The 22,470-nt window shown below is 40.6% G+C and overlaps 1 protein-coding gene across 1 annotated transcript in view; it reads left to right on the top strand.

Moving 5' to 3' along the window:
- Positions 1-22,218, top strand: part of crb2b (crumbs cell polarity complex component 2b) — a 36,075-nt gene extending 13,857 nt beyond the window's left edge. Inside the window, exons 2-13 of the mRNA XM_062998301.1 lie at positions 1,419-2,111; positions 3,581-3,776; positions 6,429-6,568; positions 8,871-9,053; positions 9,153-9,266; positions 12,761-13,687; positions 16,558-17,117; positions 18,693-18,858; positions 19,651-20,521; positions 20,608-20,724; positions 21,661-21,787; positions 21,997-22,218. Of these exons, the coding sequence (XP_062854371.1) occupies positions 1,419-2,111; positions 3,581-3,776; positions 6,429-6,568; positions 8,871-9,053; positions 9,153-9,266; positions 12,761-13,687; positions 16,558-17,117; positions 18,693-18,858; positions 19,651-20,521; positions 20,608-20,724; positions 21,661-21,787; positions 21,997-22,218 (4,316 nt within the window). The remainder of the gene's footprint in view (positions 1-1,418; positions 2,112-3,580; positions 3,777-6,428; positions 6,569-8,870; positions 9,054-9,152; positions 9,267-12,760; positions 13,688-16,557; positions 17,118-18,692; positions 18,859-19,650; positions 20,522-20,607; positions 20,725-21,660; positions 21,788-21,996) is intronic.
- The last annotated feature ends 252 nt before the right edge of the window (positions 22,219-22,470 follow it).

The raw sequence follows: 22,470 nt of genomic DNA, 5'->3' as shown, positions 1-22,470 counted from the left end.
TGCTTGATACATGCTCTCTTCAACGCACGGTGGATTCGCATGTGAGGCCAGCCTCGTGCATGGAATGTCGCGCACTGATCACTGCGTTCCTCCACTTCTGTACAGGCACCTCAGGCTACTAACCAGGGTCCTTAGACAGTGTAGAGAACCCCACCCTCCTTTTTATTCTGTTCTTTTCCCACCCAGCAGATTAGTAGCCAATTTTGTTTGCTGCATGCACTGCCAGTTGTACTTGCTGAGGGCAGCCCAGCTGACGTTTACAGAGCTGAGATTCGGGGAGTGTGCTGGTGTGCTAATGTAATACCCTGCTGCGCCACCTGGGTGCCCATAAATACTGTTTTGTCTACTTTCACTAACCCTTTTCCTGCTAATATTTTTGTCATTCCAAAAAAAAGTTCTGTAATTGTGTCAATCACATTATTTGGTTACCAGTTTTTCATCTACACTATATTGCCAAAAAGTATTTGCTTGTCTGCTTTCACACGCATATGAACTTAAGTGACTCCCATTCTTAATCCAAGGTTTAGGAGTGTGTTTATGGGAATTTTTGACCACACCATAATCCCCCCTCCACCAAACTTTACACTTGGCACAATGCAGTCAGACAAGTTCCGTTCTCCTGGCAACCGCCAAACCCAGACTCGTCCATCAGATTGCTAGACGGAGAAGCGTGATTCGTCACTCCAGAGAACACGTCTCCACTGCTCTAGAGTCCAGTGGCGGCGTGCTTTACACCATGCGCTTGGTGATGTAAGGCTTAGATGCAGCTGCTTGGCCATGGAAACCCATTCCATGAAGCTCTCTACACACTGTTCTTGAGCTAATCTGAAGGCCACATGAAGTTTGGAGGTCTGTAGCAATTGACTCTGCAGAAAGTTGGTGACCTCTGCGCACTATTTGCCTCAGCATCTGCCGCCCTGTCATTTTATGTGGCTACCACTTGGAGGCTGAGTTCCCGTCATTTTCAATCACTTCCACTTTGTTATAATACCACTGACAGATGAATGTGGAATATTTAGTAGTGAGGAAATGTCACGACTGTACTTGTTGCTCAGGTGGCATTTTTATATACCACACATTAGTAGTGTAGTGCAGTAAAATTAAGCTGTTGTTTGTATGGGTGTGAATTGTTTTAGGAATTCTTTAGGCAAAACACAAGTTAAAAAGTTGCTCTGTTGAACCTGGTTAAAATTTGTGTAGCTTGGAAATTGGGATTGAAGCTTACTAGTTACTTTTTTGCCCCTCAAATGTCTGCTTTTATAAAATGTCAGCATTGGTATAAAAGATGGTTTTATAAAAACTGGATCTACAGTATAATAAATTCTTTAGACTTGTTATTTAAAAGCCATGCCAAATATTATTTAATATGTAAACTGTTTTGTGAATAATTAACCCTATTTCATTTAACCCTATTCCAGGAGTCTTCTGCACGGCGAAGACAGAAATTTGTTTGTCCTCACCATGTCAAAATGGAGGCACATGCATTGAAGCAGTGGATGATTATGCATGCTTATGCCCAAAAGAGCCACTTATCTATGTGGGTAAAGACTGTGATCATCTTTATGATGCATGTGCTAATGTCAACTGCTCCAACTGCATCAGTACCCCGGGCATGGAGAACTATTACTGCCCGTGCCCGGATGGCTTCGGGGGCCCTTACTGCACCCATAACTTGGATGAATGTGAAAGCAACCCATGCACCGGAATTAAGAGCCTTTGTGTGGACGAGTCGAATGGATATTCCTGTCACTGCCCAAAGGGCTACAGTGGTGAGGACTGTCAGACAGAGGTGATGGACTGCTCAGATGATCCATGCTTTAACAATGCTTCCTGCATGTGGACACCAAGTGGCTATGAGTGCCATTGTGCCCCTGGCTTCCAGGGGAACCAGTGTGAAAATTACATTGATGAATGCCTATCCCAGCCTTGTCAGAACGGAGCCATCTGCCGTGAGGGTGTAGATGTGTACCACTGCTTCTGTGTACCTGGGTTTCAAGGTTACAACTGTGAGATAGACATTAATGAGTGTGCATCCCGGCCCTGTGAAAACAACGGAACTTGTATTAATGGCAAGGATCGCTACATCTGTAAGTGTCTCGATGGGTTCACAGGTAAGGATGTTGCTTAATGTGTACTTTAATAGCCATCTTGCTAATAAACACACAATATACAACATTAATGTTTTTGTTGCTAGGGGTTTAAAGTGGTTTGTTGCTTAAATTTAAAATTTAAGTTTAGGTGGAAAGGTAATCTAAGTTTAAGTTTATTTAGTTTATTGCTTTCATTTGAAAATTGAACAACATTACCGTAAATGTACTGTATATATCTATTAGTATTTGACATGTACTAGAAACAGATCTAGAATTGTTTCCACATCTTTAATACTGTTTAAATGAGCATACATGGAAATTCATATTGCTTCCATGGGTGGTCAAACATGGTTGAAGAAATATAAATTTTTACTACCAAATAATGCACTATAGTTAATAAGAAAGCACATTATTGATCAGTGAAGATTCATGAAGTAAATAATACAACAAATGGCCTAAATGTTAATAAAACAGCGACCTTTAGAATTAAATACAGGATTCTTAATCCAGCATCCATTATAGAAAGTGTTAATCTCTGATGCACCCTTAATGACTCTCAGTGTGTATGCGCCTGTTGTGTTCACAGAAAACATCATCAGTGGAAGCTACACCAATTAGGCATAACATTATGACCACCTTCCTAATATTGTGTTGGTCCCACTTTTGCTGCCAAAACAGCCCTGACCCATCGAGGCATGAGGTCTGACACCTTTCTATCAGAACCAGCATTAGTTTGTCTGTTGGATCGGACCACACGGGCCAGCCTTCGCTCCCCACGTGCATCAATGAGCCTTGGCCGCCCATGACTCTGTCGCCGGTTCCCCACTGTTCCTTCCTTAGACCACTTTTGAATGATACTGACCACTGCAGACCGGAAACACCCCACAAGAGCTGCAGTTTTGGAGATGCTCTGACCCAGTCGTCTAGCCATCACAATTTGGCCCTTGTCAAACTCGCTCAAATCCTCACGCTTGCTCATTTTTCCTGCTTCTAACACATCAAGTTTGAGGATAAAATGTTCACTTGCTGGCTAATATATTCCCCCCACTAACAGGTGCCGTGATGAAGAGATAATCAGTGTTATTCACTTCATCTGTCAGTGGTTTTAATGTTATGCCTGGTCAGTGTATTTTGCATCAGTATTGACTGTTATTGCATGTTAAGGTACCGGTGTCAATTAGCACTTGTACTGAACTGAACTATTGGCTTTATTTAAATCTACACTTAGAATACTACATTACTGGTGTGCAGTGTATTATTACTTATAACTGTCGGTTGATTGTTAACTGTTAACTAATGGTAATCAGTTATCAAGTAAAAGACACTGGCGAAATATGTGTTCCTAATTACAATATTAACATTTTATTTTATTTATTTTTTATAAGATTACAAGGAATGGCTTTTGTAAATTGGTCATCAGTTGCTAAGAAGTAAATAGAACAAATTGGGGGTTAATCAGAGTTAATGAGACATTTTTTGTTCATTTGCAGGAGTGAACTGTGAGGTGGAAATAGATGAATGTGAAGTAACACCGTGTCAGAATGGTGCTACATGTCATGACCATGTGGGCTTTTACACCTGTGAGTGTCTGTCTGGGTTTGATGGCATTAACTGTGAGGTGGACATCAACGAGTGTGCCAGCGTGCCATGCCTCAACAACGGTTTATGTATCGACATGGTGAACGGGTAAGAGCTCAAAGTAAAGACAAACTAAACTGTAGAAAAGAAACTATTGTTAATGTTAATGTAAATGTTTTCAGCGTAGTTAGATTTAAATGTTTAGAGAAGTATTTTAATTTTGAAGCTTTGTGTTGTTTGGCAAGGTTTGGGGTGTGTAAATGACACATGTAAAGGACTGGAACCGTATTCAGAATAGTGCAATATCAACTCCAATGAACATCAGTACAAAGTCTGTTGTCATTGTGCAACACTATGTGGTATCCACAGTATTACTATAACAGCCAAATTTGAGTCCATATAAATTACCTACAAACATTGAGTTTTGCAATAATTCATCATGGCAGAAGAGTCAATGTCTCATATCATATAAACAAAAATATGTTAAGGCACTAAGTTAAATTTTATCAGGAACCTAAGCTGTACTTTTTGTTTTGTGTCTTAAATGCTTTTCCTTTGATAAAACCTTTATGTAGATTTTAACATTTGACAACTAATTGTTAAATAATTGTCTGTTAATTTAAATATATACTTTTGTTCACTTAAAACAAACAACAAATAATAGTCCTTTAAAAAGCATCAGAGGTGTGTCCTGCATGCAGGGATTTTCAGTATCTCTAATACAAATAACTTAATATACAACTAACTTTTCTCATGCATTTATTGATCTTGACATTTCTTGACCTTTTCCATCTAAGTTGCCATCTATTAATCCTCAAATGACTTCATATGTTAATATAGCCATGCTAAAATAATGTAAAAATTTAGATGCAAATGCCTAGTGTTCAAGTGCCCCACTATCAAAATTACATGATCAGTGGCTTAAATTCTTTTCTAGAGCTCACACGATGTCTGGGTTGTAATCTCCTGGTATGTGAGGCATGTGACCCAAGGTGTGATAATGACATATACCAGAGTTACTCTCTGTAGGTTTTGGAGAACCACATAAGAGTTAGGTGTTCTTCTTTATCTGGAGAAAATAAGTGTGATTACATTGGGTTTTTTTTTCTCTCTCTCTCATACCCTGCTCTGGACCTGGGGAAGTATAGAACACCAAATCATTTGTTACATTTAAAATAATGTACTGGTGATCTTTATAGAACTTTAATTAGGAGTTTAGAATGAAATGAGGCTACTGAGAACTTGTCTTACTGCTGACGTGCTAGATTAAGATGGATTTATCTTGACTGATTAGTCACCCAGAGCCCACTATCAGTAAATATGACTCATTTATATCTTACACTAATCTGTCTGTGGGGGGATTTACACCGTTGATGAGCTGGGGCAGCCCTCTATCTGTTCAAATCAGGGGCCTTGGTTTAGCAGCTTTACAAAACACACCACCAATTATACCAAGGGCCGGAATGTCTAAAGCTGCCAGAAAACAATTTCTAACAGGCAGTACTCAAACTGACCCATAGTTGTGAAGGACCCTTAATTGTGGGAGTGTGTGTGTGGAAGTTCTTAAGGGATGGGGATGTGCTTCAGGAGTATGTGGTGACTGCAGCAACCTTTAGTTTCTCACTTTTCATGTTTAAAATTGTGTCAATAACATTTCCATATCTATGTTTATCTGGATTGGACTACTCTATTGGACTAATTTAATTTCACATCTTCCCATGCTATTAGGTTTAATGGCTACTTGAATATGCCTAGGTATGAGTATGTTTGAATAAATAAGTGTGTTGCCTAATTGTCCAAATAGACTCAAGACCCACTGTCATCCTAATCAGGATAAAGTCAAGCACTTAATATAAAAGAAGAATTAGACCATAAATTTACATAATTATATGTACATTACCTAATTATCTGTAATTGACATAATTATATTATATGTAAGTAATTATATGTAAATAAACAATTACACATATAGTGTAGTAAAAAAAATATTTACCCCCTTTTTGAGTATTTGTTTTAGATAAACAAAGTTTGATATAACATCGGCTCCTGTGTAAAAAGTAAATGCCCTGTAAATTATTTAACCAAATGTAAGTGATAAGTGGGTTCAATTAGGCAGATAGCACCGCTGAGTTTAGAACCTGGGTGTCATTGGTGGTGGGCCAGCGTAATAGACTGCTGTGCAACTTGAGCGCCCTTTCTTCTTCTTCATCTTCTTCTTCTATTATTATTATTATTATTATTATCATTACTATGGCATCCTGGTTAGCCCACCATTGATGAGACTCAGGTTTGAATATTAGCTGGGTTTCTACACAGACATGATTGGCTATGTATAAGGAGGGGGGTGGCAGAAGCCCTGCGATGGATTGGCGGCCTGACCAAGGTTTTCCTGCCTTGCTCCCAGTGTTTCCTGGTAAAACCAAGCCTGCCCTGACCAAGATAAGGTGAAAACTATGAAAATCGAATGAAATTAAATATTAATATTAAAATTTAATATGAAATATTATTATATTCTAAATAATGTGTAGATCTGTATTACATAGGAACTTTGTTTTATAGGCAGCTCCAAGAATTTTACATTAATACTATTTTTTAACTTAATGAATATCTGGGGAGCCAAAAGGTTCAAAACATTAGTGAATTTAAAGGGCAATAGGATCTGAGAATTGATAAAGGGAAAAGTATTGATAATTAAAGAGGGAATAGACCTGGACTGTCTTTTAATGGGGAATTAAGTTGATTTTTGTGGTCAAATTCGAGGTACGAGTGTGACTGCAGTGGAACTGGGTTTGCTGGACAAATCTGTGAAGAGGACATTCCTGAATGTGCATCTGACCCCTGTCAGCATGGAGCCACATGTATCGAAGGAGTGAATCAATACACTTGTCAGTGCTGGCCAGGTAATCATCTACATTTTTCTGTTGTACTAAGGGCCAAAACATGTTGCATAAAGTATATCTGTTGCATGTATTCTTGAAATATTGGTTAATGTATTTGGGTCCAAATTTGGGCGTTTCTATTATTTTGACATTTAACATTTGTTAAATGCCCCCAGGTAGCAGGTATGAATTAAAAATAGCACAAAATATATTTCAGGTTTTACTTTTTTGTTAATATTTGCTATTTCTCAACTGGATGCTTGTATGGGCAGTTTATACAGGGGCAAAATAAGACAGGGCAAATATTGAGAAGAAAAAGTAGGGTATTAAAGGAACGTTAACAAATGGCTCAGTCTGAGCAATGATGGATTAAGGTATACCTCTTTGTCTTTGCAAAAGCTGTGTAAGCAAATACTCTAACAGTAAATACAAGTTCACCACTGCATGGTTAAAATAAATGAAGACATTTTACCATCTACAATTCATAACATTATTAAAAGATTAAGAAAATTCAGAGAAATCTCTGGCGTAAACAGCAAGAACAATAACGTCTATCAAATGCCGTTAACCTTTGATGTCTCAGATGGCTGTGCATTATAAACTGAAAAGCTTCTTTAAAACTTGGGTTTTAAATATGCTTAGAATTAACATGTTAAAGGCTGACAACACAGTAATAAACATCATCCTGCCCCATCTTTTTTGGAACAGCCATTAAATTATATATACAAAAAGAACAAATGTTGCTGTGTGTTCTTGATGTTTTTCCTACTGTCTCATTTTTTTTGGACTTTGGTTAGTACTAGCCTAGTGGGTAGAGCTTTGGGCTATCAACCGGAAGATTGGCGGTTCAAATCCAGGCTCTGCTATGCAGCCACTGTTGGGTCCCTGAGCAAGGCCCTTAACCCTCTCTGCTCCAGGGGCATTGTACAATGGCTGACCCTGCGCTCTGGCCCCAGCTTCCAAACAAGCTGGGATATGAGAAGAAAGAATTTCATTGTACTGTACACCTGTATATGTATATATGACAAATAAAGGATATTTTATGAAGGGTACATGGGTAGTATTAATTAATTAGTAGTAAAAGTTAGTAATAAATGGTATATTTAAAGACATTCCTGTTGGGAGGGGGAATAAAGGAAATGTTGAACATTCTTCTAGAAAACCACCATTTGGGTGTAGTAGGTCTAACTTGTTCCATACATTTCCTTAATAGAGCTTCAGGTATTTCATGTATTACCCAGCACTGCCCTCTAGAGGAGTAAATAGGAAGTTGACAAACCAGTGATTTTTTTACTCTCTTCAGCTTGCACTACATATTTTTTTTTTCACATGGTGTAACACATTTAATTCATGCATGGAATATTAAATGTATTAATGATAACATATTACCTGTAGAGCAAAGACTGAAAATATCTACAGAACCATCAATATGTGGACACCTAAATATGAGTTCCATATAATAATATATTATTGCTAAACCATGTGAATCAGTATTTGGTGTGTCCCACATGTATACTGAAAAGTAATTTAAAGAAATTACACTACTTTTGTAACACGTTGAAGAGATCTATAGCAATGACTGTGCAGCCTAGGCAAGTTCTTCCACACCCAACTCAACAATCCATTTCTTCATGCCAGGTGCTGCACAAAGTACTCTAGAATTGTAGAACTAGAACAATAAATAAATGTTCCAGTCCAAACCAGTGAAACACCACTGCATCTGATTCTTCGCATCCTGTATATAGAGATCTTAGACTTGTGTGTGGATATTCAGCAAGGATCACAAATAATTAAGTACTTAATAATGAAGTCAATGCCAATTTTGTTGCCAACAAAGACATACTACCCAATGACTTCTGTAATCCTTATCTAAACTTTTGTGGACTTTTGTGTGGCATTTAGAGAAGTTGTTTTGGCTTACAAACAATTTTAATTCAAACTAACTACACTTAGTTATTCATGGTAGCTTCAACATGACAGTGCTGTTCGGTCTGACGAATTGTAAAGTCAGTGTTTGTTCTTAAAAATGGCATGTCTGCACATATTGCACCTGTTAGCAATATGTTTGGCTAAACATACCACTGCTTTATCCTGGTCAGGGTTGCAGTGGGTCTGATTTATTGGGTGAAATTCAGTCCACATGGACACAGGTAGAACATGCAAACTTCACACAGAAAGGACCAGCAGGGTGCTCAGCAGTTCATAAAGGAGCATGACATTAATGCAATGTAGTAAAGCGTCTTTATGTCCAAACATAATGCATGAGAAGTATTTGTATGCATCCTTTAATGCCTCACTGAGAGATTTTTTTTTGCTGCTGCAGGCTACGAGGGGCAGAACTGTGAGGTGGATGTGGACGAGTGTGCAGCTCAGCCCTGTGAGAATAATGGCAAGTGTTTCCAGCGTTCAGACCAGAGCCATTACGGAGTCCTGGCCCAGCTAGATGCAGCCTTCGTCTATCAGCATGCTGCTGGCTACCTCTGCCAGTGCTTGTCTGGCTTTACAGGTGAGTTTTACTACAACTTTTCTACATCCTAAAGATTTTATATATTTTCAAAGGTATTTGGGACCAGAGTGTTGACCGGTAATGTGTTGTGATTTGCAGGGGAAAACTGCTCAGTTAACATAGATGAGTGCGAGTCCATGCCGTGCCAAAATGGTGGAAGCTGTGAGGACCTGATCAATGCATATAAGTGTTTATGCCCCTTGGGATTCACAGGTTAGTCTGTCAGTGACACGTCTGTAAAAGTTTTTATGGGTAACTTAAAAGCCTTTTCCTGGTCTGACATGAACACGGTCCAAGGCTCTTAGCCCTTTCAGCTCCAGGGGTGCCGTACAATGGCTGCATCTGTTCTCTGACCCCAACTTCCAAAGAAGCTGGGATATGCAAATAACGAAATACAGCCATAACATTCAAACCACCTCCTTGTTTACTACTACCACTTACTATCTATTTTATCAGCTCCACTTACCATATAGAAGCACTTTGTAGTTCTACAATTACTGACTGTAGTCCATCTATTTCTCCGCATGCTTTGTTAGCCCCCTTTCATGCTGTTCTTCGATGGTCAGGACCCCCACAGGACCACCACAGAGCAGGTATTATTTAGGTGATGGATCATTCTTAGCACTGCAGTGACACTGACATGTTGGTGGTGTGTTAGTGTGTGTTGTGATGGTATGAGTGGACAAGTCACAGCTATGCTGATGGAGTTTTTAAACACCTCACTGTCACTGCTGGACTGAGAATAGTCCACCAACCGAAATTATCCAGCCAACAGCGCCCCGTGGGCAGCGTCCTGTGACCACTGATGAAGGTCTAGAAGATGACCAACTCAAACAGCAGCAATAGATGAGCGATCGTCTCTGACTTTACATCTACAAGGTGGACCAACTAGGTAGGAGTGTCTGATAGAGTGGACAGTGAGTGGACACGGTATTTAAAAACTCCAGCAGCGCTGCTGTGTCTGATCCACTCATACCAGCACAACACACACTATCACACCACCACCATGTCAGTGTCACTGCAGTGCTGAGCTGGGTTCTGACCATTGAAGAACAGCAGGAAAAAGGGCTAACAAAGCATGCAGAGAAACAGATGCACTACAGTCAGTAATTGTAGAACTACAAAGTGCTTCTATATGGTAAGTGGAGCTGATAAAATGAACAGTGAGTGTAAAAACAAGGAGGTGATTTTAATGTTATGACTGATCAGTATATGTACATGTATATGACTAATAAAGGCATTTCATTTGCCCTAGATTACCCTTCTATATTCCCTTCTATACACCCTCAAGTATTCATACTTTTGGAGTCACTGGAATCGATAGGTTTTAGTCACCAATTTCAAAATGAATTACATTAATATTGTGTGTGGTCTGAAATTTAGGACCATTACATTTATATAATGCCATTTACTTAGACTTTATTTATAGATCAACAGATTAAAATAATGTAGCTGAACCGTTAAACTTGACTCCCGACCTCACTTAAAGGCCGAAAGGCTGTCAAAAGGAATAACCTGAAACAGCTTATTGTTGTGGCACAAAACATAATTAATTGGTTCTTTTCACTCTTTGCTTAAGGCAATCTTGCAGGGTTTGTTTAAAATCACATCCTTAGTAATAATTCACAGGTTGGCAGAGTTGCCCATCACTCCTACAGGCCTTTATACAAGCATTCCTGTTGTCAGCACAGACAGGAGCCAGCTGGGACAGCAGAGATAGGAAGATAGATGGAGGGACAGCCAAGGGAGGCTTGATACATAATTATTCCAGGCAGGGCGGTTTGGCTGTGGGGGAGTGGTAATGGCTCATTCCGTAATAATCCCTGCTTGCCTGGTACTGAGGGGAAGGGTGCGTGGGGTTTCGTGTCTGTGATTGCGAGTATGTTTTTGTATGTGAGAGAGAGAGGGAGCATGAGAGGGCGTGTGAGAAAAGCAGCAGTGAGAAAGACAGATGTTGCTCTGATGGCTGTCTAGGTACCTGCCACCTTTCTGTCAGTATCTGCCAAAGCTCGTTGAGGAATGTCTCTTCGGCTACGATGTTTTGTGGTGATGAGAGGATTAAGAGTGGCACTGATATGCTGTGGGCTGCTTTCCTTCACAGGTAAAATTCACTGGCAGGTTGTTTGCTGCCACAAGCTGACTGTACTAGCAGAGAGTGGAAGACTTAGAAATGTGGACCTTAAAAAGTTGTCCAATCCAAGTTTGGGTTTAATTTTTACATAGTCATTCCTGAAATTTAATTGAATATTTTTTAGGTTGGAATTAGCATATGTATTTAGGTACCTTATTAAATAAATATTAAGTATATAGTTATTGTGCACTAGTACTAAAAACTGTAACACTCAGTTAAGTTTTTTTAACTAGAAATATCAATGTGTCCAATATTTAGACCTACTGAAGTGTAAAGGCGGATGTATACACCATGTAGTTTCAGGGTTGAACGGTTGTATTTTTACTACATTACAATATTAATTAATTAATTAATTGTTATAGCTGTGTAAAATCACAGTTGTGTAAAATATCAGTTAAAAGTCAGTCAACATTTAATATATTATGGCTAGAGGCTGTGTCATATCATTTAAAATAATGTGAAATTTTTCCTGTTAATATTTGTCATTGTGTCCTCATAAAAAAAGAATTTACTTAAATATTTTATATTTTGTTAATATTTTTCCACAAGTACACAAACTTTCCATGGGTAAATACTAGGGATGTAACGATACATTCTACCCACGATTGTTATACATGTAAACCAATTTGAATCGTTACACATGTGAATCGATTTTTAACTGTCTTATGGTGCATCGTTACATCCCTAGTAAATACATGACATCATACGTGCTTTCCTCAGTGTGGTATACCTGCACTGTGAATCAGAACAGACATCAAATCAATGAACCTGATCAGGATAAAACAGTCACTAAATATTAAAGACTGAATACTACATAATTCACAAATTCTGTATACAGTTGGAGTCAAAAGTGTACATATACAGTACCTGTAAAATAATGCTGACTAAAATTAAGACAACAGATTGTGTGACTTAAAGTAAACTACAGTATATGATTTTTTTTACCTGGGCAGGGTAGGGCAAGGTGCCAGTCCACTGCATGGCTTTGGCCATCAGGACATGGGGCAGTCATGTCTGTATATGCGCTGGCCAATAGGACCGCTAAAATTCAGAGTGGTGGGCCAAAATCCTGTGGTGGGCCACTGCGCCACCTGAGCACATGCAAGAACATGCAAACTTCACACAGAAAGGACCAGGGTCGCTCCCCCAGGGAATCAAACCCAGCACAGTGCACCTACCTGGGCAACTTTAATTATATTAATTAATTACTTAATCCTGATTGGAGTCATGGTGGGCCAAACATAAATCTGTATTATATGTTTTTGTTAGAACTTGCCTTTTGATTGATTGACACTTTGGAAATGGGTATGGGTTATTGGGAGGCACCCACTTACATTTACAGCATTTAGCAGATGCTTTTATCCAAGATGACTTACAACTAAATACAATTCAAGAGTAAAGGGCCTTAGAGTGCCAACGCGGTGGTGGTGGGGCTCGAACTGGCAAGCTTCTGATTAATAACCTAGTACCTTAACCACTGAGCTACCACTGCCCAATCGTACACATTATCCCAGAGTGCTGTAAAGTTTCAGTCAATAGTCTCTTTGTAATAACTGATTACTTTGATCTTTTCTAGGTACCACATGTGAGGTGAACATTGACGAATGTAAAAGTGCACCATGCCAAAATAATGCCGTGTGTAAGGATGACATTAATAACTACATCTGTCTGTGCCCTGACCCCGTCCCTCACCAGCTGCCGTGGGGTGGCCGGAACTGTGACGTTGCTTTGACCGGCTGTGTGAGTGAACCCTGTCACAACGGAGGCACGTGTGAGCCATCACTACATGGAGACGAACACACTTACACCTGCTGGTGTCCTCCTGGCTTCTATGGTCCCGACTGCAGCGTGTCCACCACTTTTTTCACATCCAGGGGAGCCTATGTGGTTGTGGACGCTCCTCAAAGCAAATCAGACGACACACAGACACCTAATGTGACGCTAAGGTTTAGAACAACGTTACCCGACGTGGTGCTGTTTTTCAGAGGAAGTGCAGAGCATTTCTTCACTCTGGAGATAGAAGATGGAAATCTCATAGCCACAGCAGAATCAGGGGACTTTAAGCTGAATGTAAAGCTTAATGGACATTTTAATGATGGGCTGTGGCACGGGGTGACTGTTTCTGTGGATGAGAAGTTGGTTCTGGTTTTACTGGATAAGAATAACTCACGTGTTGAAGATGGAGGTCACAATCAGCTCTTCTTTTTGGAGAAACACGGGCTGGAAAAAGTTTATATTGGTGGGGTTCCAGTACCTGAATTACTGGGGAAAACAAAGACTCGGACAGAATTTGTTGGGTGCATAGAGGATCTAGTTATTGATTTTTGGGTTATTTTGCCCCAGGATCTCTCTCAAGACCAGGCCAAAAACATTCAACTTGGCTGCGAAAAGCCTGAATGGTGCCAACCAGATGCTTGCTCCCAGCGGGGCCACTGCGTAGATCTTTGGACGGAGTACAGATGTGACTGTCACAGACCATTTTATGGAAATATCTGTGCCCATGGTAAGCAGCATGCCTTTCAAATTTTTCCCTTATTATTTTTAAGTTTTACCACAGCATTGTTTTGGTCAGGATTGTGGTGAGTCCAGTTTCTAGAATCACTAGGCACAATTCAGTAACACATCCTGCAAAGAGCGGCCAACCTCGCCACCCAAACGTCCTTTTTAAAGCATCCTGTGTAAGGGGTGGCCTTGGGGCTAGGCAGACTCCAGTCACTAGGGGTCAACAGCGAGCTGGCAATCAGGCCTAATGCACAACACCTGTGCACAGGTCTATAAAGAGACAGAGAAGCAGGCAGAAATTGCTGGGTCTTTGTCTCATATTGAGCAAACATGAACAGCCGGTATTCTGGGTAGAGGACTGAGAGCTTTCACTCTCACCCTCACCCTCACCCTCACCCTCACCCTCACCCTCACCCTCATTTTATCTTGTCTCAAGTTTCTCTCTTGCAAAAGAAAATAATAATAAAAAAAAAAATATATAAATATATATTAGTAAGTAAAAATTAAAATATTAGTTCTTCTGTAGTTCTACTCTTTTGCTGGGAAAGCCTTTTGTTATAATTTCCTCTTTTCCTCGTGAATCTTGAGGTGGCCAGTGTTTCCCCTGGCAGTCCTTTGTTCTCAGTTTTTTCCCGCTCAAACATTTCCCCAAAACAGGTGGTTTTTGTATTTTCTTTTGTACCTGATTGGGCTCATTGTTTTTTTATCCACCTAAGTTAAAGCACTTTCTACAGAGTCTGCTTGGCTGAGTGGTAGAGCGTTTGCTCAGAGCTGCAATGACCTGGGTTCGAGAGTCTTTTGTCTTTTGAGTTAAATTATCAGGTCCACGATCCGATTACTAAGCATTTGGGTCCTATTCCTAATTGGTCAGGTAGCTCACTCGGTAACGGCACCTGTGTGGTACGCAGGGGTTCTGTGTTCAAATCCACCACTGGGCAAGTACCATTACATCCTGTATGTTTCAGTTATAAACCTTGACTCCTAAACTGTGGCTCTCTTATTCTTGAAATGTTTTGACTTCATTTGTATTTGACATCAAAGTATTGCAACTTTATTCTCGAAATATTATGCCTTATTCTCTAAGTCAATTATTTAAAAGAAAATATATGGAAACCAATGCCAATGATTAAACATAGATAATTGAAGCTGTGCAGCATGATTTTATTATTATTATTTCTTTATTAAAATCTATACATTTATAATTAATGTATTGTGAAATGAGGAAGCTTCTGCCCTGATAAACCAAAAAGGACCACCCACCTAATATGGTGTCAAAGCAGCTCTGATCCATTGAGAGAGATTTCATTAGACATCTGGGGTGGCATGGTGGCTAAGTGGGTAGCACTGTCGTCTCACAGCAAGAACGTCCTTTGTTCAATCCCCAGGTGGGGCGGTCCAGGTCCTTTCTGTGTGGAGTTTGCATGTGGGTTTCCTCCGGGTGCTCCGGTTTCCTCCCACAGTCCAAAGACATTCAAGTGAAGTGAACTGGAGACACCAAATTGTCCAAGACTGTGTTAGATATAACCTTGTGGACTGATGAATCTTGTGTAATGAGTAACTATCGTTCCTGCCATGAATGTAACCAAAGTGTAAAACATGACGTTAAAATCCTAATAAACAAACATTAGACATCTAAAGGAGTCCTGGCAGGAGTTGGAGAGGAAGACCAAAAAAGAGGTTTATGGATGTGGTGAGGGAGAACATGCAGGTGTTTGGTGTGACAGAGGACGATGTTTAGGACAGGGGCAAATTGGGATGAATGATCTAGCAGCCAAATGTAAAAGATGAGGAAGAAGGTCATAGCCAAAGCAAATTAAGGGTTGTTATTGAGTTCCCAGTGTTTTAATCATGTTGTACCCCAACTTTAGGTCATACAGACCAGCAGTAGGTTTCAGTATCAGCAGTATTATGTAGGGATATCTAGCTTATGTAAATTACTACATTTATTTTCTTTGTTAATTGTCTGTATCACTTAACTGATAAAGTCTTAATTTAGTGTTGAGGCAGAGATGTTTAGAGTTATACACCGACAAGGCATAACATTATGACCACCTTTCTAATATTGTGTTGGTCCCCCTTTCACTGCCAAAACAGCCCTGCAAATGTGATGCACTGTGTATTCTGACACCTTTCTATCAGAACCAGCATTAACTTCTTCAGCAATATAAGCTACAGTAGCTCGTCTGTTGGATCAGACCACGCGGGTCAGACTTCCATGACCCTGTCGCTGGTTTACCACTGTTCCTTTCTTTGACCACTTTTGATAGATACTGACCACTGCAGACCGGGAACACCCCACAAGAGCTCTAGTTTTGGAGATGCACTGATCCAATTGTCTAGCCATCTCAATTTGGCCCTTGTCAAACTGACTCAAATCCTTACCCTTGATCTTTTTTCCTGCTTCTAACATCAACTTTGAGGATAAAATGTTCACTTGCTGCCTAATATATCCCACCTACTAACAGATGCCGTGATGAAGGGATAATCAGTGTTATTAACTTCACCTGTCAGTGGTCATAATGTTATGCCTTGTCAGTGTAAATCCCTATTTTCTTTGGAGGGCTGAATATTTCCAATTGTACCCGTTTGTACGTAATGGTGCCTTCACAGCTGCACAAGTAACCCATGCCCCTGGCACAAAGACACCCACATACAGTACAATGACAGATGCTAGCTTTTGAAGGTATTACAGTACATGAAGGATGTGTTGCAGAATAAAATTGTGTATATATAGGAATAACAAAGTATGTAGTAGATCCTGATTTGGATATATTTTATGCCATCAACCCATAATTAGCAAAATACAATACAGTCAATTTAAAATTAAGTCTTAAAATCATTTAATATATATTTGTTTTCTTGTCTCCCCAGAGTACTCTTCATGGACATTCAGTCATGAGTACAACAAAAGCTTTGCTGCGTTTCCCATAACTCAGAGACACGCTGGGAACATCAGCCTCTCATTTTTCTTGAGATCACTCAAGTACGATGGTGTTGTTTTTCAACTGAAACGAGGAAATCAGGCGTATTTCACCGTGTTCCTGAGGAGAGGCGCAATCAACGTCGCTGTTTACTCTGCCATCAGAGAAACTTCTACCTTCATCACCAGCGGAGAAAAGTTCCTCGTAACCATCGACAGTCAGGGAGGATTTTTGTACTTCAATCGCACTAAATTACTTTTCAGTCCCGGGACTTTTTCTAAATTTGAAGTAGAGGTGGGAGACGTGGCGTTTCTCGGTGGACTTCCTGAAGAAGATAATGCCATAAAGTGGGGAGGCTACTTTAAAGGATGTCTGCAGGATGTAAGGATGGATGACACTCAGTTCTACATGCAATTGAACAAAACTCTTAAAACATTTGAACATCCAAGCTATTTACCAAATATTTCTCATCAAATACTGGAGCGCTGTGTCAGTGACCAAGCATGTAAGGTAAGTTCCTGTATAGTCATTTATGTAGTCAACATGTGTTTTAATTATTATCATTATTATTATTCTGAATCCATCTAGAGGGCAGCATGGTGGCTCGGTGGGTAGCACTGTCGCTTCACAGCAAGAAGGTCCTGGGTTCGATCCCCAGGTGGGGTGGTCCGGGTCTTTTCTGTGTGGAGTTTGCATGTTCTCCCCATGTCTGCGTGGTTTCCTCTGGGGGCTCCGGTTTTCGACCCACAGTCCAAAAACATGCAGTCAGGTTTACTAAATTGCCCTGTAGGTGAATGGGTGTGTGTATGTGTGTCTGCCCTGCGATAGACTGGCGCCCTGTCCAGGGTGTTACTGTGTGCCTTGCGCCCATTGAAAAGCTGGGATAGGCTCCAACACCCGCCCCAACCCCCACGACCCTGATTGGATAAGCGGTTAAGAAAGTGAGTGAGTGAATCCATCTATAGGATTGCCTACTTAGGGGGTGTTAGAATTAAAAGGAGGAACACTAAACTACCAAAGATACAAGCTCAAAAACTCAAATGCCCCTAATCATTGTATACAGTATTGGATTTAGTTCTATACATGCATAAAATATTAATCTTATCTAAGTATTTAATATCTAAGGGGTCTGTCTGAAAACCTAGCAAGCTGCCTTGCTGCCTACTACCTACCTGGGCAGCTGCCTAAGTAGAGAGTATTCTAATAAGACATCAAACTCATAAAGCTGGTTATTTAGAAACACTACTTTGACAGTCACCGCAGTTTTTGCTTACTAAGCTAACACAGTTAGCCTCAGGCCATTCAAACCAATAGACTGAGGTGGTACAACCCGCTAGCATGCCAGCTAACATCTTCCTCAGTGTACCAAAAACTGTTAAACTGTAACTGATAAGCCCGAATTAGCAATAAATTACACTTGTACACCTTTATACAAATAAAAAATCAATTAGAATGTATTTACATTCAAAAAGAACTCTTAATTGCTCCACATTCGCCATATTTGCAATTTTTGTGAGAAAAGTTGTGCCTCACTGAATGCTGGGATTGCCTTCACCACTTCACCAAAGTATCGGATGCTTCTTTTCATTATTCAGTTGGTTTATAACTTAAAATTAAGGCACCTCAGTATGAGCATTTCTTTTTGCATTTTCTCACTTTTTCTCCCGATATTTAGCGTGCCCAATTTTTTACCCAATTGCTTCATGCTTCCTCTCTACTGGTGCTGACCCCTGCCCCGATTGAGGAGAGCGAACTGACACACGCCCCCTCCGACATGTGAGCAGTAGCCGACTGCATCTTTTTACCTGCACAAGATGAGTTCATATGCGGATCAGCCTTGTGCACGGAGAGCCACACCCTGATTAGCGCATTATTCCTCCAATTTAGACATGCTTTCTTCTTAGGAGCACGCTTACAATGACGTAAAATGTGTCTCTCTATTTTCAGACAGACCCTAAGAATTAAGACAGCCTTTTTTGTGGGAGCATGCATAGGATGACATAAAATGCATCTATATACACAGCTTGCTAGGTTTTTCAGACAGACCCTGAGTATTTATACACTCTTTTCTGTATATGCTTTTAGACTAAGCCATGCCTAAATGGAGGAGAGTGTCTGATCAAATGGAATGACTTCATCTGTTCCTGTCCAGCTAATTTTACTGGGAAGAAGTGCGACACCCGGGTGTGGTGTGCCAGTGACCCGTGTATCACGGGCAGCCAGTGTGTGGACCTGCCTGATGGATATGAGTGTAAGTTTAGTTCTCAGTTTTTAAAATGGATTTTAAAATGCTTTTTGGGGTTCCTATTATCACTGGACAAGGAAGAAACTAGACAAGGAACTGAGATCAACTGAGAACATTAAAACCACCTCCTTGGTTTTAATGTTGTGTTGTGCTGGTATGAGTGGATCAGACACAGCAGCACTCCTGGAGTTTCTAAATACCGTGTCCACTCACTGTCCACTCTATTAGACACTCCTACCTAGTTGGTTCACCTTGTAGATGTAAAGTCAGAGACGATCGCTCATCTATTGCTGCTGTTTGAGTTGGTCATCTTCTAGACCTTCATCAGTGGTCACAGGACGCTGCCCACGGGGCACTGTTGGCTGGATATATTTTTGGTTGGTGGACTATTCTCAGTCCAACAGTGACAGTGAGGTGTTTAAAAACTCCATCAGCGCAGCACAACACACACTAACACACCACCACCATGTCAGTGTCACTGCAGTGCTGAGAATGATCCACTACCCAAACAATACCTGCTCTGTGGTGGTCCTGGGAGAGTCCTGACCATTGAAGAACAGCATGAAAGGAGGCTAACAAAGCATGCAGAGAAACAGATGGACTACAGTCAGTAATTGTAGAACATGGTTTTAGCAGCTTTTACCTCAGCAAAGTGTAATAATTAGGCTAAACCAGGTCAAATATGTGATAAGCTACAACTTCTGTACATTTTCATATGCACTATGAGTTTGCAAGTTAAGTAAATCTAATTAATGTATCATTATAATTATTATTATTTTTTAATTCCTCTTTCCCTAGGCTTGGCCAGTGCCACATTAGAGAACAATGCTTTGAAGTACAGCGCCAACGGCTCTTTACCTGCCCCAGTCACATCAGTGTCTATGAAACTGCGGACACGTGAGGAGAGTGGTATACTTCTTCGAACCTCTAATGGCCCAGAGTACTTCTGTATGGGCCTCCTGAACTCGTCCATACTGCTGAAGATTCACAGCAGCAACAACCAGGAAGTGTTGGCCTTCACCAGCGAAGTAGAGGTTTCAGATGGAGTGTGGCACCACGTGGAGTTAAGGAAATTGGGTACATATTACTCAGTAAAGCGATGGCACCTTTTAATCGATGGACAAGCTACCAGTTTCAGCCGAGCATTTAGTGCCAATCTGGACTTTTTAAACCACTCCATCGTTTGGCTGGCAGAAAATTACACTGGATGTCTTGGTGAAGTCAGAATAGGAGGTGTGTACCTGCCGCTGGTGAAAGGAGCTCAGGAAGAAGTGCCCCAGTTTTCACGATTTACCACCTATTGGGGAACAAAAGAGCCACAGCTCGGGTGCCGAGGCGCCCCCTTGTGTCTTTCGCAGCCGTGTTTAAACAACGGCTCATGCCAGGACCTCTTCAATCTCTACAGCTGCAACTGCGCCCCAGGCTGGGAGGGTGAAAACTGCCAGGATGATGTAGATGAGTGTGCCTCTGGGCCATGTGTGAACGGGATCTGCAGGGATCTGCCTGGGGATTACCAGTGCCAGTGTGCCAGGGGCTACACAGGCAGGCGCTGCAATGAGGACATAGATGAATGCCAGGAGCTGCCCTGTTCGAATGGAGGCTCCTGTGTGAACAAAGTTGGGGGATATACTTGTATCTGTCCACCTGAATACAGTGGTCCGCTGTGCCAGTAAGTAAGATCTGAATCAGCATCCACATAACCTATGAAGCTGTGGATTTTAGTAGAGCTTCACTAATTCAGTCTTTATTTACCAGATGGACTTTTCCTCCACTGCTGTGTGGAGTTGATGTGCAGTGTGGCAGTCAAGGAGTGTGCATGAATGGACCGTGGGGGGCCAACTGCACCTGCAGTCCTGGGTACATTGGAGATAGGTGAGTTTGTAGAGGAATTTGTATTTGAATTAGGGTCTATGTGTGACATTTTGGTTTCTGTAGAGTTTAAATTAGGACTGTAAAACTGACATAAACACAGGCATTGTGAATTAAAAATGTAAAAGGGATTTCAGATATAAAGAAGAAGTCATATCTAGCAGATGCTTTCATTCAAAGTGACTTACAGTACAGTATATTGTCTAAGCAATTGAGGCTTAAGGGCCCAACAGTGACAACCTGACATTGGTAGGGCTTGAACCAGCGACCTTTCGATTACTAGGCCACTACTAACCACTAGGCTAGAACTGCCCTAGTCATATAAACTAGGGCTGCAACTAACGATTATTTTAGTAGTCGACTAATCTGATGATTATTTTTTCGATTAGTCGACTAGTCAACGACTATTTATGTCATACCCTCCATCTCTGCCTTAACATAACAAAACTCTGTTATGTTATTTACATAATAAAGCAATAAAGGCTAATAAAGCATGCATACATATGATTATTTGTTAGGGTTATTGATCTATTAAAAGTTGTGGTATGTTGTTTTTGAAAATAAATCCAGTTAATTTGTGTACATTTACATTTTAGGCATATAGCAGATGCTTTTATCCAAAGTGACTTACATTGCACTGACAGTATACAATCTGAGCAATTGAGGGTTAAGGGCCTTGCTCAAGGGCCCAACAGCAGCAACCTGGCAGTGGTGGGGCTTGAACCAGCGACCTTCTGATCACTAGTCCAGTACCTTAACCACTAGGCTATGGCTTGCCCTTGTGTAAAAACATGCAAATTGGATTATTAAATTCCTGAATCATTTTGGGGAAAAAATAATGGATTCAGAACATGTCTGTCATTTAGCTTATCTGTAGTAATACTTACACTAATTTAATTAATAATTTGATTGTAAGCCTGTTTTCTGTTTGTTTTAAAGATGTGAGATTGACATAGATGAATGTGAGTCTAGCCCCTGTCTGAATGGAGGAACCTGCTTGGATAGACAGAATTATTACCTGTGTGAGTGCCTGCCAGGCTTCAGTGGAGAAAAATGTGAGACTCCTGTGAGTAACAAGCCTTATTTTCTAAATCTGGTTGTTTGCCTGTTATATACTTCAGTATTTGCTGTATATTATACAGTAGACTTTCTGAAACAATAATGAGTAAATATGAATAAGCTCATGAAGTAAAAAAGAGATGAATGGGTCACCTTTAATTCATTTGTCTAAATCTTCTTTATCCTGCCCTCCTCGCTGTCTTACCTCTCTTATAGAGACTGCATCAGAGAGAACGTATTCCTTGGCTGGTGGTGGCCATCCCACTGATGTGTTTGGGTGCTTTGCTGGCTGTGGTGGGTTTGGCTTGCATGGTGCTCACTGCACGAAGGAAGCGCCAGTCTGAAGGCACCTACAGCCCTGGCGCACAAGAGGTGGCAGGAGCTCGGCTCGAGATGGGCAACGTACTTAAAGTGCCTCCAGAAGAGAGGCTGATATAAACTTCAATCTTGGGCCTTTGGAGTGCTGCAAAGTACTCAAGAAAGATACTCAGTTATTTTTTTTACACCAATCAGTATTTGGCACCAGCACTGTGACAAAACTTGTGACAAAAGTCTCCAAGAGTGGTCTGTAGGTCAGTATATTAGTAACAGTGGCAACAGTCACCCTGTATAGATACAGATACAGAACTAAATCACTTTTTAGAGCCTTATAGTTTATACTAACTGTTTTTTAATTAAATAAATGATGAC

Source organism: Trichomycterus rosablanca, chromosome 7 (genome assembly GCF_030014385.1).
Source record: "Trichomycterus rosablanca isolate fTriRos1 chromosome 7, fTriRos1.hap1, whole genome shotgun sequence".
Classification (NCBI taxonomy): domain Eukaryota; kingdom Metazoa; phylum Chordata; class Actinopteri; order Siluriformes; family Trichomycteridae; genus Trichomycterus; species Trichomycterus rosablanca.
The sequence above is the reverse complement of the archived record's forward strand: the minus strand, read 5'-3'. Positions and strand labels throughout refer to the sequence as shown.